The sequence below is a fragment of the Eupeodes corollae genome, chromosome 1 (assembly GCF_945859685.1).
Source record: "Eupeodes corollae chromosome 1, idEupCoro1.1, whole genome shotgun sequence".
Lineage (NCBI taxonomy): Eukaryota > Metazoa > Arthropoda > Insecta > Diptera > Syrphidae > Eupeodes > Eupeodes corollae.
The window spans coordinates 267,418,110-267,435,876 of NC_079147.1; the positions used below are offsets into that span (position 1 = coordinate 267,418,110).

The 17,767-nt window shown below is 36.2% G+C and overlaps 1 protein-coding gene across 5 annotated transcripts in view; it reads right to left on the bottom strand.

Moving 5' to 3' along the window:
- LOC129941611 (receptor-type guanylate cyclase Gyc76C-like) overlaps nucleotides 1-17,767 on the bottom strand; it is a 178,537-nt gene continuing 160,770 nt past the window's right edge. For all 5 annotated transcript variants that reach the window (XM_056050543.1, XM_056050469.1, XM_056050325.1 and 2 more), the window contains 5 exons: nucleotides 14,129-14,294; nucleotides 13,734-14,043; nucleotides 13,445-13,673; nucleotides 13,212-13,376; nucleotides 1-2,023 (listed from right to left, as the gene is read on the bottom strand). In XM_056050543.1, coding sequence (XP_055906518.1) covers nucleotides 569-2,023; nucleotides 13,212-13,376; nucleotides 13,445-13,673; nucleotides 13,734-14,043; nucleotides 14,129-14,294 — 2,325 coding nt within the window. In that variant the 3' untranslated portion in view covers nucleotides 1-568. The remainder of the gene's footprint in view (nucleotides 2,024-13,211; nucleotides 13,377-13,444; nucleotides 13,674-13,733; nucleotides 14,044-14,128; nucleotides 14,295-17,767) is intronic.

Consider the following 17,767-nt stretch of genomic DNA (forward strand, 5'->3'; position numbering starts at 1 on the left):
ATGAATATTCATTCTCGTTATAAATATTTCTAATTACAGTATCTAGTTTTATTTTTCTCTTTCGGAATTGAAATTATTTAATGGAAGAAAACAAACTTTTAAAAACTAAAACAGCTTTGAATTTCAATGTACAACATTATACGATAATAATATAATAAACCTATTATTTTCTAAACACTTTATGATCTTGGATTAATCGATATGATTCGTGATTTTATTTTGGTGGTGAAGTCTTATAATTTCGATTTGATAATAATTATTCTTTGATAACAATTTTTTGTTTTGTTAAATGTAATTATTTTATAAAAGATTTTGTTTTTTTATTTGATTCGTTGTATTTTAAGAACAAAATAATAAAATACATCAATTCAATTCTTATTCTGAAAACAAACTAGTCTGAAAATTATGTGACTAGACTAAAGGAATTTCCTCGCTTTCTAAAACCTTACAACATATTCCTTAGGCACACTCTCCCATACTTCACCGTCAAGAATCGTTTTACACATTTTTATTCTTACAAAATTAGAATTTAAAAATAAAACAAAAATAGAAAACAAAACTTTTAAAATTATACAATACTTTCTCGATCAGGAGGTGAAGGAATCTCACCAAAACCGGGAACACCTCTAACTGCTGTCTGCACAATGCCGACTCTTCGCAGGGACGCATCACTCGAACGAATTCCATTGCCTTGGAGGAAGTTCATAAACCACGAGGCGATGGAACCCCGATTGACGGATTTCTTATTGTTTTGACCAAGAGCGGCGTTATCGATGCTGGTGCTGGTGTTTTCGATAGCTTCGAGAGAACGCCACCGTTTGGAACGCAGCACAATCTCGTCTGGAGCACAGGTGAGAGATGCCTGCCGCTGCAGCAGTGGACAATGGGCGTCATCCACGATGCTGATGGAGCCATTGCAGTTGTTGTTGAGGTGTTTGTATGGCAATATTCTGGAACCACCGATAATCAGATGTCCATTATCGATGTCGAGGAGCTTGAGCTCATCATCTGCTGCACCACCATTCGGATTGCCGCTGATCAGAGACACACCAGTGTCGAGGGAACGGGAGTTATTTTTAGTCAAGTTGCACGGTGGCATCCGATCGAGCGATCGAGACTCTCGCATCAAGCTATCAATGTTATCCATTGGATATATGTCCTGAGTTGACGCCGACGACGTCTTTGTGTTAATTATGCGTTGCGGTGTTACAATGGCGAGAGGTTTGTTACTGCTTTTGCCGATACTATCACAGATTGTTTCAATTTCGGAATGGTCTAGTGTACTGTGTGACGTTGTCTCCACGCGGAATCCTGAGTTGCTGCCACCCCGGCTGTTGCAGTTGCTGCCACATACGCCACCGTATCCACTGCCATTGTAATTAACGGTTGAAGATCGTTCGAGTCGTCTTATGGGCAAGCGTGGCGAGTCCCGCATATGGTATGTGGAGCCTTGCAAACTGTACATGCTTTCCCCATCAGCACGCGGAACACTTGACTGCCGTCTACTGCCGGCCCCATAATAATGCATTCCCAATATACTAGCCTGACGTGAGTCACTGTTAAGCTTCGGACTTCGTCGTGGACGGCGGAATAGTGGTGGCGGAAGATCGGTCATATCCACGTGTTTCTTTTGAATGGCATTCTCATTCGCTCCAACAAGCCAATACGTTATAACATCACCTTTGCCCTTCATCGAGACAAGGCCACGTTTTTCGGTTATATACCCACCGAGTGTATCCAGAGCTTCTTTGCATTTAGCTGATATGTGTATTTTCAGAGCCTCTCCATTAGACTCCATGCGTGATGCAGTATTAACAGTATCACCGAACAGACAATACCTGGGCATTGTCAGGCCCACAACACCGGCTACAACTGGGCCTGTATGCATACCAATTCTTAGTTTCAGCGTTTCGTTGGGCCGATGGGCAATCCGGTGTTGTTTGACAGCATGCAATAGCTCCAGGGACATTGAAGCGATCTCTCCAACATGACGATCACCGTTTTTTATTGGTAATCCAGAAACCTAAATTAAAAAAGCAAAATGATTAAAGTAATATTTAAATAGCAGTTATCTTAAAATTTATAAGCTATTAACTTTTTGATATTTGTAAATTGAGTTTTTCGAAAGAAATGCCTTCAGACAGAGGAAGGACAAACAAATCGCAGGGTTTAAGGCACTAATGGGAACAAAACGAAAAGGTTTTTAGGTTTTAGTTTGTTTAGTTTCTACTCAAAGGTTTATGCAATCTATCTGAGAATTTAGGGCTCAAAGTGGGATTTTCAAAAAAAGCTAGTTTCGTTTATCTATTGCAGATGATATTCGTCCTTTTTCAATAACTTACAAATAATTGCTTACCTCCTAAGCAAACATTTAACCAAGTACTGATTTTTCATCCGTAATAACAAATTATGTACCAAAATTAGAATCTTAAAGAACTATTAAAAAAGTTCTTCGAATATCCCACAAATCATACACCAAAAGTAGAATCTTAAACAACTATTAAAAAAGTTCTTCTTTTATATCCCAAAATTAAAAAATGTGCTAAAATCTAATAAACACATCTTAAATAACAACCTTGGCCATTTTTCGAATATCCCACAACCTACAAATGAAAATTTTTAAATCGGAGATATTTACAATCTAATTTCTACAAAATCAAAAGTAGATTGAAGAAGAAACAAAGTTTGAAAAAACAGCCCATTCTGAATAACCAACAACGATGTTTTTGAATCGGTTGCATTTAAAAAGGTATTTCTCTTTGGTCACAAAACTAAAACTCTGTTTTATCAATAGATTTATTACTTAAAATTGTTAAATAAATATAAATAAATAAATAATAATATAAAAATAAATTGTATTTGGATGCAAATTTAGCGTTATGCAGACTTTTAGTTTCGTTAAAACAATATTTCAGTTATTTAAAATAATAATATAATAATAAATAATATAAACGGTGATTTTTTAAGAGCTTGAGAACTTTAAAAAAAAAACGCATACAATTTGCAAAATCTCATCGATTCTTTATTTGAAACGTTAGATTGGTCCATGACATTTACTTTTTAAAGATAATTTCATTTAAATGTTGACCGCGGCTGCGTCTTAGGTGGTCCATTCGGAAAGTCCAATTTTGTGTAACTTTTTCGAGCATTTCGGCCGGAATAGCCCGAATTTCTTCGGAAATGTTGTCTTCCAAAGCTGGAATAGTTGCTGGTTTATTTGTGTAGACTTTAGACTTGACGTAGCCCCACAAAAAATAGTCTAGAGGCGTCAAATCGCATGATCTTGGTGGCCAACTTATCGGTCCATTCCTTGAGATGAATTGTTCTCCGAAGTTTTCCCTCAAAATAGCCATAGAATCGCGAGCTGTGTGGCATCTTGTTGAAACCACATGTCAACCAAGTTCAGTTCTTCCATTTTTGGCAACAAAAAGTTTGTTAGCACTGAACGATAGCGATCGCCATTCACCGTAACGTTGCGTCCAACAGCATCTTTGAAAAAATACGGTCCAATGATTCCACCAGCGTACAAACCACACCAAACAGTGCATTTTTCGGGATGCATGGGCAGTTCTTGAACGGCTTCTGGTTGCTCTTCACTCCAAATGCGGCAATTTTGCTTATTTACGTAGCCATTCAACCAGAAATGAGCCTCATCGCTGAACAAAATTTGTCGATAAAAAAGCGGATTTTCTGCCAACTTTTCTAGGGCCCATTCACTGAAAATTCGACGTTGTGGCAGATCGTTCGGCTTCAGTTCTTGCACGAGCTGTATTTTATACGGTTTTACACCAAGATCTTTGCGTAAAATCTTCCATGTGGTCGAATAACACAAACCCAATTGCTGCGAACGGCGACGAATCGACATTTCACGGTCTTCAGCAACACTCTCAGAAACAGACGCAATATTCTCTTCTGTACGCACTGTACGCATTCGTGTGGTTGGTTTAATGTCCAATAAAGTAAACTGAGTGCGAAACTTGGTCACAATCGCATTAATTGTTTGCTCACTTGGTCGATTATGTAGACCATAAATCGGACTTAAAGCGCGAAACACATTTCGAACCGAACACTGATTTTGGTAATAAAATTCAATGATTTGCAAGCCTTGCTCGTTAGTAAGTCTATTCATGATGAAATGTCAAAGCATACTGAGCATCTTTCTCTTTGACACCATGTCTGAAATCCCGCGTAATCTGTCAAATACTAATGCATGAAAATCCTAACCTCAAAAAAATCACCCTTTACAACAATAATATATAATAGTAGTTAGAAAAAACATGATGTATAATTGTACTGTTTTTAATTTAAGTATTAAAAAAAATCTGTTCTAATCATTTCTCTGTAACAGATTGATTTTTCAAGATAATTGGATAGATTTTTCCAATTTTCACCAATAAAAATTGTTATTGTTGCACCGCTTTAAATTTTCCAAATAACAAATATCGTGTCCAAAAAATCAAACAACTTTTTCTGAAATTGTACGATTTTATTTTCTAGAACAAATAAGAATTAAATATAGAAAATATTTAAAGACAAAAAAACTTATAAATTGGTAAAAATTAAAATTCAATTTTAAAAACTCCTTCACAAGATTTGAAAACAGAATGAAAATTATTTCTGAAAATTTCGAAAAAATAAAAATGAAAAAAAGTCAAAGAAAAGCGATTAGATATAACTAAAATAACAAGTAGTTTTTTGAACAAGTGGAAAATGAAATTTATGATTTAAAAACTAATAAGCTAAAGATTATAGAACTAATGAAACATGAAAAAAAAGTATGGCTTGATGACATTCCCGGGACCGTCTGAAAACTACGTTGAAGACTTTAAATCTAGAATGATGATCTCTTGAGTTTTATTTTTCCGTTGGGCAATTTTACATCAGCAATTGCCAAGCTGATCGAATCTCATTTGGTTCAACAAGAACAACAATGTCATCAATTTGAATGTGTCTTGTATTCTGGTTCTTCATACCACCGCTTCACAAGTTGATATATCAAATGTTGAGACCTTCTACTACGAATCTTGCTGCAGAAATCACTCTCTGTAAAAATTCCCGGAGCAGTTATATCCCTATATTTTTCTCCAAAAAGCATCAAATTTGGTGTCAGTGGTTTTGGGTCTTCGGGGTCCACAGGTAGATGTGTTAAAGGATGACGATTAATTTGAGCCTGAGCTTCTAATAGAGCATTTCGCAACAAGACAGGTGAAAATCATACCATATCTCTTCACAGTACCACGTCCAAACTTTAACAAAAGCGAACGAAAACAATCAACACCAACATTAGTGAAAGGTCTTGAATCGAATGCTAGACGGGCTTCGGGTAACTGACCCATGAGTGGAATTCTGGCTTAGCTTTGAGACGTTTGCACTGAAAACATTTTAATGTAACTCTAGCAACAGCTCTTTTAATACAAATAATCCAAGCACGTTCACGGATATCTGAGATCACAGAAGAAGTTCCTATAAGTGAAAGTTTGATTCGTGCTGATGTTCAATTAGTAAATCTACCAACGGATGGTTATTTGGAAGAATAGCAGGATTTCGAGCTGCGTATGACAAGTTAGCTTTTTGATTTCATTCTGATTGTTTTATCCTTGTCTAAAAGTGACGATAAAAGAAGAATTAAACTGGAAGAACTTACATTACCGTTTTTTTTTTGTAGATTCATCAGGTCACCAGGAAAAGCTTCAGCTTGAATCTTTCAGTCCATTCTCCTATCCACTCCACTTTGTTATCTTTGATGTACTTTGCTATTGACAATTGAATTCTATTTGGTCTATATGCCAATACTTTCAAGATGTAGTCAAAGTGGAGTTTTAGAGTATGAATAAAAATATCAGTAAGGTCGGTTTCGATTAGTAGGACATAGTTTGGAATATTGGATGGTAGTAGAATAGCCGTTTGAGAAAGTAACGTTGAAGTTCTTCTATTTTCAAAGCACATAACAGAGCGCAATACAGCGTCAAATACCTTGTACTTAGCTGAGGTTGGTACATCTTTGCTGTTCATAACAACTTTCCATGACGCGTTAATCATATCTTTTAATGCTATCAGTTTTTTTTCTTGAGATGTGAGGTTAACTTCAAGGTATTTGTATGCTGTCACAATTTCAATAGCCTCACAATTAAAGAACGTCTTTTTTTTTTTTTGTTTTAAGTTTTTATTGTGTTTTTTTTACTTTCATTACTTTAGATTTTTCGAGATTAACCGTTAATTTCCAGACTCTACAAAAATCAACTAGCTTATTTATCATAGGTTGTAAACTTTAAGGCGATTCTGCTAAAAGTACAATGTCATCTGCCTAGATGAGTACCTTAACGTTTGAACCTGCAAAACTTATTCCAGCGGGTAGATACATTGATATATCATCAAAGAGAACTGCATTTAAAAGATAAGCTTGTTTGGCGCCAGATGTAGCCTCAAATCATCAAATCAGGACCAAAAGAAGTTTCGTCGACAGTCCCTTTTGTGACAGTTTGTTAAACAATGATTGTCGATCTATCGAATCGAAAGCAGCTTTAAAGTCCACGAAAAATATGTACAAACTTCTTTTTTGCCGAAGGAAATACTGTGAAATTGAGTTTAAGGTGAAAATTTTATCAACTGTGGAGTAGCCTTTACGGAAAGCAGATAGGTATTCACCAAGCACTTCATTATTTGCTATCCAAATGTTGATGCGACTAAGGAGTACAGATGCAAATATCTTCGCAATAGAATTCATAAACGAGCAGCAAACGAGAGAGGTGGGGAGAGGTGTTTCCACTAAGGCACCTCTCCTTATCCAGACGGCAGCGGAGGAATTCCCGAGATGGAATCAACGGTGGCGTCTACAGTTCCAGTAAGGTTGAACTACTTAGTGAACACCTTATAGGGCTTCTTCGACTTATTCGGAGCCCAGGCCTGTAAGGAGCGGTTCTATCCGGCTCCCCATCCTTGGAGTTATACTTAAGATCTGGCCCTCCAGGTTGGGGGTTGTGCGTCGGGGTGACTTCCTGGCCACGTAAAAGCTTTCAAAGTTGCGAAGCACCAACAAGCCTCGGATACGGACGGATTTACTGTTGACAACCAAAGCAAACGAATAAAGGACAACGAACTTCGGATATGCACGTGGAATGTTAGGTCCCTTAACAGACCACGTGCGGCCGAAGAATTAGCGGAGGCCCTAGAACGATATAAAGCAGATATCACCGCCATCCAGGAAATACGATGGGATGGGCCGGGCAAAAAGAGGATGAAAAACTGCGATATTTACTATGGTGACTGCTACCACGAAAACCAACAGCACTTATTTGGATGCGGATTCGTCATTGGAGCCAGACTTAGGCAAGAAGTCTTGAGCTATAGGTGCATCAATGAGCGCCTCATGACCATACGCATCAAGGCTAAATTCGGCAACATTAGCCTGATATGCGCGCACGCCCCCACAGAAGAGAAAGACGACAACACCAAAGATATGTTCTTCGAGCTCTTAGACAAAACATATGAGCAGTGCCCTAGCTACGATATTAAAATAGTCCTGGGCGATTTTAATGCCAAGCTAGGAAGGGAAGACATCTTTGGTGGAATAATCGGGAAGAACAGCCTGCACGACAACACTTCCGACAATGGATTCAGGCTCATAGATTTTGCTGCGAGGCGAAACGTCATGGTAGCCAGTACGCGTTTTCCACACCTCAACATCCACAAAGGAACTTGGACTTCTCCAGATCAATCTACCGTCAACCAGATTGACCATATTACGATCGACGCCAGACACGCTTCCAGCATTATGGATGTACGAACTTTCCGAGGAGCTAACATCGACTCGGACCACTACCTCGTTGTAGCCAGGGTAGCACTTCGGATTTCCAGACCCAAGGCAAAACAGGGAGGTGCTGGGAGAAGATACAACGTCGAACGGCTACAATCGCCAGAGATCGCCAAATCCTTTTCCGACCGAGTGACAAGTAACCTCTCTCGAAGTTCTCTGCCGCCAACACAATGTATCGAAAACCAGTGGCAACATTGCCAAGATGCAATCAGAGAAGCCGCCTGTGATGTGCTGGGTTTCAAACAGCCGCCAACAAGGAACCTCTGGTTTGATGAGGAATGTCGGCAGGCAAATGCAGCCAAACAAAAGGCACGCAAAGCGGCGCTGCATAAAAGGACGAGAGCTGCTCGTGAGCTCTATGAGCAGAAGAGGCGAGAGGAACGCCGACTTTTCAGAAGGAAAAAGAGAGGGCATGAGAAGCGTGCGGTCGAAGATGTTGAGAGGTATAAAAGCAGGAATGAGGTTCGAAAGTTTTATGAACAGGTGAAACGAAATTCACAGGTACATAAACCTAGAACCGAAGGCTGCAAAGACGAAAGTGGAAACATCATAGTGGAACCGCAGTCAATGCTGAGGATATGGAAGGACCACTTCTGCAGACTGTATAACGGCTACTAAGAACTGAATTCCGCTGTCAGGCAGGATGATCCATTCAATATAGACGACGAAAGCCAACAATCCCGTCCTCCCGACTTAGACGAAGTAAAGATTGCCATATCTAAGCTGAAGTCTAATAAAGCCGCTGGAGCAGATGGCTTGAATGCCGAGCTCTTTAAAGCAGCTGGAGATAAGTTGGTTAGGAGCATGCACCAACTTATCTGTAAGATATGGTCGGAAGAAAACATGCCCGATGAATGGAACCTCAGTATTGTTTGCCCGATCCTGAAAAAAGGAGACCCTCTAAACTGCACCAACTATAGAGGAATAAGTCTACTTAACATCGCCTATAAAATCTTCTCTGCCATAATATGTGAACGTCTAAAGCCCATCGTCAACAACCTGATAGCAGAGAGAAAAAACTAAATGAGAGAGCCAAATTTCCTCGTCTCCGTCCCTTTGGAACCTCTTACTCTCATTTTTTATAGCGTGTTGAATTCGAATCGGTGTATACATGTTTTCACCTCGAAGAGCAGAGAGAATCGAGACATTTGATATTTCTTTCTCTCTCTGGTTTTCACAAATTAATTCTAGCAAACAATTTTCGTTTGTGAATGAATTACGGTAAACGTTAAAACGGAAGATTGTGGTGAATTTGTTTTTCTTTTCTCTTTCTTTGAGTTACAGATAGATGGCATTAACAACCAAAACCAGAAAAGATGTGTTCAGAAAGAATGTATAACAAGGCTAAGGTTTTTTAGACTAGACTTTATTTGTTATGAACAAGTACATGTTTTTTATAAATGTATGTTATGTTTATTTCAATAGTAATACCTTAACTAATAACTTAACTGCTGTTTTATCTACAATATACTGCATTGAATTATTTAACATCGAATTAATTATAATAGGTGGAAATAATAAAGGTCTACAGTTTACCGGGAATATTAATATAAAATATCCATATCTTCTGTAATCGCGGTATCAATCGATATTTTCCGGAACTTAGTGTTAACGTAACATTTATTTGTCATGAATTAGTCTTTCAGCTGTTTTATAAACCAACAAAATTAATTATGAAATTTGGCTGCGATAATAATTACTTGAACACAGCATTTTCTATGTTTATAGTTATTCAGGTTTAGCCCTTAACTTAGATTTGCATTTATTTATAAAGATAGCCTAAAAAGTTTAGCAAACATCTATGAATAACCCACAATGCACTTTCAGAAAAACTGTAGTTAGAACTTTCCCTCACAGATTTTTCCTTGTCGCTATATAACTGAAAGATAAGATATAAATAAATATTAGAACTGGAAAACTTATAAAAATGGTGCATAAGACTTAAATTTTGGTTGAAGAACAAATTTGTATATTCTCTTCACAAAACCACTGACCTAGCGAGAATACAAATACTTTTACTTTTGTACAAAAGTACTTTTCGGCTTACATATGTAGTTAAGCCTTTAAAAACAGCACACTAGCTTAGTGGAAAGCATAGCTTATCGCCAACTCACAAATCTTATGCGATGAAAATTGGCAACAGAAGTTTACGGTTTTTATTTAGTCTCTACTTAAATCACTTATTTTCAGCATTTTGGAAATGTCGGTAACATAAAGAAAATAAACAACGAGTACACACAAATACAATAAGAATGTAAAAAAGAGATGAGTATATAAAAATGTTTTCAATGTTTCTGCGTTGTTTTATTTTAATGATCCATGTTTACATTCTTTAACTCTCGTTGTCAATGTTCCAGCAACTCTCGCAGCCAAAATTAAGTCGATGAACTCTGAAAATTGAACTAAATCTGAGTTTTTGTTTGCATTTTTCAACGGTCTGAGCGAAAATAAAACGCATAAACGCAGCTAATAATAAAACAAATAATAGTTGTAGTGCTTTCAGAGTTTTATGTTTCCAGGTTCTAATTCTCATTGCACCTTTGCACCACCTAATTTATTTTATTTACTTAATAATTAAATCTGGCTTCAAATAACTAACTAATATTTCTCTAAATGCGTAATTTATAATTGTTGCTAAATCTTCATTGTTCTGGCACCTAACAAGAGTAATTAATTTCACTTCATATTCGAATGATATTACTCCCAAAGTAACACAATGAGAATACCAAAAAATTGTTCATCCACAATTTTGAATTTTCTTTGAACACCTCTGAACAGCATGGCATCCGCCATTTTTCGAAGGTGGACGCCATTTTTTTTTAATGTGGGGAGTATGCACATCTTCTTGCATAAGTATTCGTTCCCCACATTTTTTTTATATGGAGTTAATACATATGCAAGTTTATGTGCAAATCGAAGCTTGTAGGCAAAAAGAGAGCAACCGTCGAAGTTGGTTCTCTCGTTTAGTTTTTTTCTCTCTGCTGATAGGTCCTTATCAGTGTGGTTTTAGACCAGGAAAGTCCACAGTTGATCAAATATTCACATTACGGCAGATCCTGGAAAAAACTCAAGAGCACCAAATCGACACCCACCATCTTTTCATCGATTTCAAGGCCGCATATGACAGCATCTCCAGGGACGAGCTGTATAGAGCCATGTCTAGTTTTGGCATCCCTGCCAAACTCGTCCGTTTGTGCAGGATGACCATGGAGAATTCACGCTGCTCCATAAAGGTTGGAAACAACTTAACAGAACCTTTTGATGTCAAAAAAGGTTTTTAGACAAGGTGATGCGCTATCATGCGATTTTTTTAACATCGTGCTTGAAAGAATAGTGCAGAGCTCACACGTCAACACTAGAGGCACTATCTTTCAAAAGTCTGTCCAATTACTGGCATATGCTGATGACATTGACATAATCGGAAGAACTCACCGTGATGTCAATGGGGCTTTTGTGAGTATTGAGGCAGAGGCGGCAAAAATGGGTTTAACGGTTAATGAGGGCAAAACAAAGTACATGCTGTCGTCTAGAAAGGACATACAACACCGACATTTTGGTCAAAACGTCACAATCGACAGACGTAACTTTGAGGTAGTCAAGGACTTCGTCTACCTAGGCTCCGCTGTAAACGCAGAAAACAACACCAGCGCTGAGATCAAACGCAGAATAACTCTTGCTAACCGCTGTTTCTTTGGACTAAGAAAGCAATTGAGTGGTAATGTCCTCTCTCGAGGGACCAAAGCATGGACCATGACAAAAGCGGATGAAAGCACCTTGGGTCGCTTCGAGAGAAAAGTTCTTCGTGTGATCTACGGTCCCGTATGCATCGAAGGGGAGTGGAGGAGAAGATGGAACGACGAACTGTACGAGCTGTACAGCGACGTAGACTTAGCAAGAAGAGTAAAAGTCCAACGACTAAGATGGCTGGGTCACGTAGAGCGCATAGAAACCAATGCTCCGGCCCGGAAAGTCTTCGAATCCGCACCCACAGGACAGCGCAGTAGAGGAAGACCGCGGATCAGGTGGCGCGCACAAGTGGAAGGTGACCTCACCCAACTTGGAGCGCGAAACTGGAGACATCTAGCTAGGGACCGAGCTAGATGGAGAAGTTTGTTGTGTGAGGCCCTAGTTCACACAGGACTGTAGCGCCACCTTAAGTAAGTAAGTAAGTAAGAATTCATAAACGATATCCTTCTATAATTATTTGCATCGCCTTTTTTAAAAATTGGATGGACCAGAGAATCTTGAAAAGCTTGTGGAACCTTTCCGGTATTGAAAATATTCTTAAAAAGGTGAAGAATTTCATACAAAAAATCAACAGACGCGTTTTTGTAAAATTAATTGCTTATTCTATCTGGGCCTGGCGCTTTGTTATTCGCTTCGTAATGCAATGCAGTTTAGATTTCTATTATTGAAATTTGAGTATCGAGAGTTTGGTCTAAAATTAAAAGTTCCGCAAAAAAAAATTATTGAAGATTGGATCAGGATTGAGTACATTTTTGAAATAATTGGATAGAACACTTGTTTGATCCGCAACTAAGTTCTGATCCTTTCAATTCTTTGATATTTGATATTATTCTAGAAACTTTTACTATCTATGATTTTTGAAAGTTCATGTTTCTGGCGTTTTGATTTGCACACATCCTTGTAAGCTTTATTTGCTATAATATACTGTTTGGTGGTTGTTTCATTTAAATTTGTTTGTTTTCTGGTTTCCTTTAAATGTTCGAAGGAATTATTTCTTGCATTCAAACAGAAGTTGACATTTGTTATTGTTGTTTCTTATATTGGTGGTAGCTTTTATACATTTACAAAGAGAGTCTAGTCTTGAATTTGTAACAATTACAATTAAGGTATGTTGTTGATATCAATATTTAAAACCTTTTTCTTAAATGTTTCAAATAGGTTTATCGGCTAAGTTTTTGCGAGCTTAGCTTTATCTGAATATCCCATATAATACAAATTCGATTTTCAAAATCTAACACATTTGGGCTCAATTCAATAAACAACTAACTTTCTCAATTCATAAATTATTTAAGTTCAAAACCTTACTATCATATTATTGAGTTTCTTTAAAACCAGTTTCACAGCAAATCGTACTTAAAATACTTTCGATTTTTAAGTTTTTCAGACATTTTATTTAAATTTTAAACAAATTGGTAATATTCATATACTATTTTCATTTGATTTATGTCTACAGGAAATTTTTGAAAAACTTAAAACTGGAGACCACTTTAAATCCAGTTTTGACGAAAAACTAATTTTGGAGGAAACATTTTCAAAAAACGGACATCTTAAAATTCGAAACAAAGTTTTTTTTTCCGCATGCGCCTACGTTTTAAATAAACTTTAAGCTTGTTTCTAAAATAAAGACACAGACTATAAACTAATTACTTACCACCATATAAGCGTCACCTATAGTCTCCACTTTGTACACATCATAACCTTTAATTATACGATCGAAGACCGTGTACAGGTCATTGAGGAAATTTACAACTTGCAGTGGAGTGCTCTCAGCAGACATTGACGTAAAACCAACAATATCGCTAAAGTAGATGGTTACCTAAAATATGGAAAAAAATGTGTTGATGTTTGACAGCTTGAAATATTTATTACGATATTATTACTTACCAAATCATATGATACCGGTTCAACTCCAAGGCCCATTGTAAGTTTTTCTGCCACTGATTGTGGCAGCATTCGATGCAGGAGATCTTCAGTTTTCTTTTTTTCTTCACACAAAAGACGTGTTCGTTCTGTGACAATTTCTTCTAAATTATTGGCATATTTCTCCATCATTTCCATCATTTGATCCATGATATTTTTATGCCTGCCACCACGCATTTTTTTCAGACGCGTTCTTAAAAACAAAAACAATAGTGTTACAAAGTTCAGTACAAAATATGAAAGTTAAACTAACCTTATCGTTGGAAAATCAGGCCTTGCCTCTGGATCTTCATTCCAACAATCCTTAATACAACTTAAAACATAATCCGGACATAATTCGGCTTCTATAATACATTCTATTTCCGGGCGGAATGGTTCGGTTCCATTGACCGGTTTTTTTTTGACTAAATCGACAATTTCCTTTGGTTCATACGTCGTCTGTCCAAATGGGCCCTTACGACTAACAATTTCATACATTATAATAGCAAATGCATAAACATCTCCCTTTGGTGTTCCATAAACATTTGAATTTCGCAATAGCTCAGGTGATTTCCAAAATTGATCTTAGTTAATTGATAAAAAAATATTTATATTTTTTATTTAATTTTTGTTTGGAATATGAAAAAAAAAACAAAAAAAAAAACTTACTTCTATAATGTTGATGTTCACCAATAGATTCACTTTCAGCACAATGCCGCAAATCGTGTAAACCAAAATCGGTTACCTGGAGCATCCATCTTGATGTGACAACACAATTTGATGATTTGAGATTTCCGTGATATACCAGCGAGGAAGAATGAATATAAATCATTCCCTATAAATAAAGTAAAATTAGACCAATTGAATTAAAGGTTTTTTTAGTAAGAATTAAGACTCCGACTTTGAGCTGAGCTTGAAATAAATATGAAATAAAAAATAAACTCGTCCTTAAATATTTCTTTAAAAAAGTTTAACTAATGTTTTAGAAATCCACTTTAAGGCTTTTATTAACTTCCCATAGAATATTTCTCGACACTTCAAGGCCCCTAGAATTTTAATAAATGTTTGTTAGCAAGATGTCTCAAGAACACAGAAAGATGTAGACAAGACTTAAAAAATTGGTTAACCCAACAAATTTCACAAACCAATAACTTTAGCGACTTCAATTAAATTTTAGATTATATAATTTGACGTGATACCAAACTTATAATGGGTTTGGCATTTTACGGTTTCAAAAGTATAGGGCTGGAATTCGACATCTATCAAACTTACAACAACATCTGTCAAACCTACAACTTGTGAAAACCAACTACAGAAATGGTGGTTCTGCCACAGCCACATATCGTGGTTTAAGAGGAGATAATGTTTGACATTTGAAAAAATTGGATTGGGTACAGATATTATAAGGCCTGTTGATCATTGTTTGGCTCGAACCACTGAATATATAGCTGCCTTAAGTGAAAGTGTTGCCGAAGACACAAATATATCGATTCATCGTCGTTCTCAGGAATTAGGGGACAGTTAAAGCTATCATTGAAATCGACCCCGAAAATTCTTTGAATCGATATTTGACGGTGTTTCCCTTTGATAAGAAATTCAAATTATATACTGATCCATCTGAAATCACCCAAAGAATTTATTTTTGAGGAAAAAAAGTGCAAGTGTTTTTCTCTAAAATTTATGTTTCTATTTTCCAGACGTAAATTCATTTTCCTGAACAGCTGATACTTTTATGGTGAAACGAATCGTTCCACTGATTTATGTTCCAATTTCACACAATTCCAATGACAGATTTCTGTCAGTAAAAGATTTTCGGTGGAATTTAATCAGGAAATTATTTTCGATGACAGGAACTTTTAATGATAGCTATAATCGACCTGTCAAGAAATTTCTAATGTTTGTTTTCAATGATTAAAACCCAATGATAGCTATAACTGGCACCTTAGGATTGTAAAGACTTCATGTTATGGCGTATTTTGCATTGGGATCTTCACCTACGTCTAAATAAATAAGGCCAGCTCAGACAACAACTATAGCCAGCTGACAATTCACAACATCCTAGATACGTCAAATTGGTTCTTGAAAAACAGGCGATGAACGGCGATTTTTCGAAAAAAATTTCTTTAGCAACCAAGCACATTTCTTTCGCTATATAGTGAGGTCTTTGATCTTTGATCCGGAGGACGGTGGATGCTGACTTTTAATCAGGAGGGGGGGGCAAATGCTTCACATATAGACGGATTTTTACTCACCGCTTAAAAGCGCATACAAATTTTCCTTGAAGAATACTAACAGAATTTAAATAACAATAATGTGTATCTTAATCTGTATGTAAATGTATAAATTTCAAGGACTAAAGTAACAACTTTAGTTATAAAATTCTTTTAGAACGCTGTTGTCCAGCAAGGTTAAGCTTAACTATTTAATTTGGTCGACTCTCTAAATATGAAAGCATTCCAAGATTCCAAAAGTTTTCTAAATATGTCATATTTAAGATATTTAAGAGCAAGGCACAATAGTTTAAAGGGTTTTTGTTGTTTTCACGCAGAAATGTAAGAAATTGTTTTCAAACATAAGTTTTTTTCCAAAAAGAATATATTTTTTAATGCGCTTTAAAAATTCAAAAACCCAGAAAATGAGAGAGAATCTGATACCAAGAATTTGTTGTTTTTTTTTTTAATGTAATTTTTTCGGAGTCTATTATTACTATCGCTCTCAGTCTGCTTATTCGTAGATTGGAGCTGATGCTAGAAAATATTTTGTTCTTAAGGAGTCAACAAATTTTAAAAATTGTAGAAAGACAAATGGTTCTTAAATTTGAAGAAATATGTGCATTTTAGTACATAATTTCTCTAAATATAAAATAAAAACAAATTAAGGTAAATAAATAAGTTGGGAAAAACTTTTGTGTGGCAGTTGCAAATTACACGTTTCAGAATCTCTTTTTTCACTTCAATTCTCAAAAGATTCAAAGCTTGTAGATTAATAGATATAAAACGTGCAATGTGTTTTTGAATTAGCCATTAGTTTAACAAAAGTGTCACTTTTGCTGTTTTTGGGACATTTATATTCTTGAAATTCGGGTTTAAATTTCATCTCTAGAACATCTAAAGCAAATTCACTTCAAAAAGTAGATTCGTTTCATTTTTTAAGACCTTAAAAGTTTTATTCAACAGAAAATCAATTTTGAAAGAAATATAATTCACGACTGGTTCGCTACAACTAGTTAATTTCTTCAAAAAAAAGTCTGTTTAAAAATATTTTATGTATTTTAAGATTTGAAAATGGACCTAAACAAATTGAACGCAGGAAAATAAGAGATAATTCCAAAATAATGGAGCTGAGTGAGAAAAGGTTTGTACATATAAAGGCTGATTTTTTAGCTATTATCTTTTTGGCAACACTTTTTTAAACAGCGTGTTTTGTTTTACTGTCAAACATCTTTAGTTTCGTATAAAATTTAACCATGAATCGTCTTATGGTCAGTTTAATCGACCCACTCAAGCGGCTATTTTGGCTAAATTTCGCACCAAATTTACATTGTTGGACATTAAACTACAACACGCTTACGTAGAGTGCAAACTGAAGAAAATATTGCAGCTGTATTGTCTTATGTTAATGATGATCATCAATTATCGATTCGTCGCCGTTCGAAGCAATTGGGCTTCTGTTACTCAAAAACTTGGACAATTTTGGGGAAGCATTTAGGTGTGATGCCTTTCAAAATACAGCTGGTGCAAGAATTTAGGCCGAACGACCTACTGCAACGTAAAATTTTTGGTGAATAGAGCTACTAATGCATCCAGAAAAAGTCAAAGTTTGGTGCGGTTTATGGGCTGGTGGCATTATTCGACGGTACTTCTTCAAAGATGATGCAAATCGTAACCTAACTGTGAATGGTGAGCGCTATCGTGAGATGATATCCAACTCACCCAAATGCAATAGCTTCACTTGCATGACATGTGGTTTCAACAAGACGGTGCCACATGCTACACAGCACGAAATGTTGTTGTCAAAATTGGACTAAGCGGATGGACCATTTTAGGCGCAACCAAGGTCGAAATTTGCATGAAATACTCTTCAAACATTAAATTATATGGAACGTACTATCAATTCAAATGAATACTTCATCCATTTTTCTGAATTTTATGTGTTTCTTTTGGAAACCTTCCTATAGCTTTTAAAATAAAATACTTTTGTAATAGTTTTTTTTTAAGAGCTATCATCTTTCTTAAGACGGATTTATGGTCTTACTTAACACCACATCATCCGAAATGACTACTCGCAAAAGACGAAATGCTGTTCCGA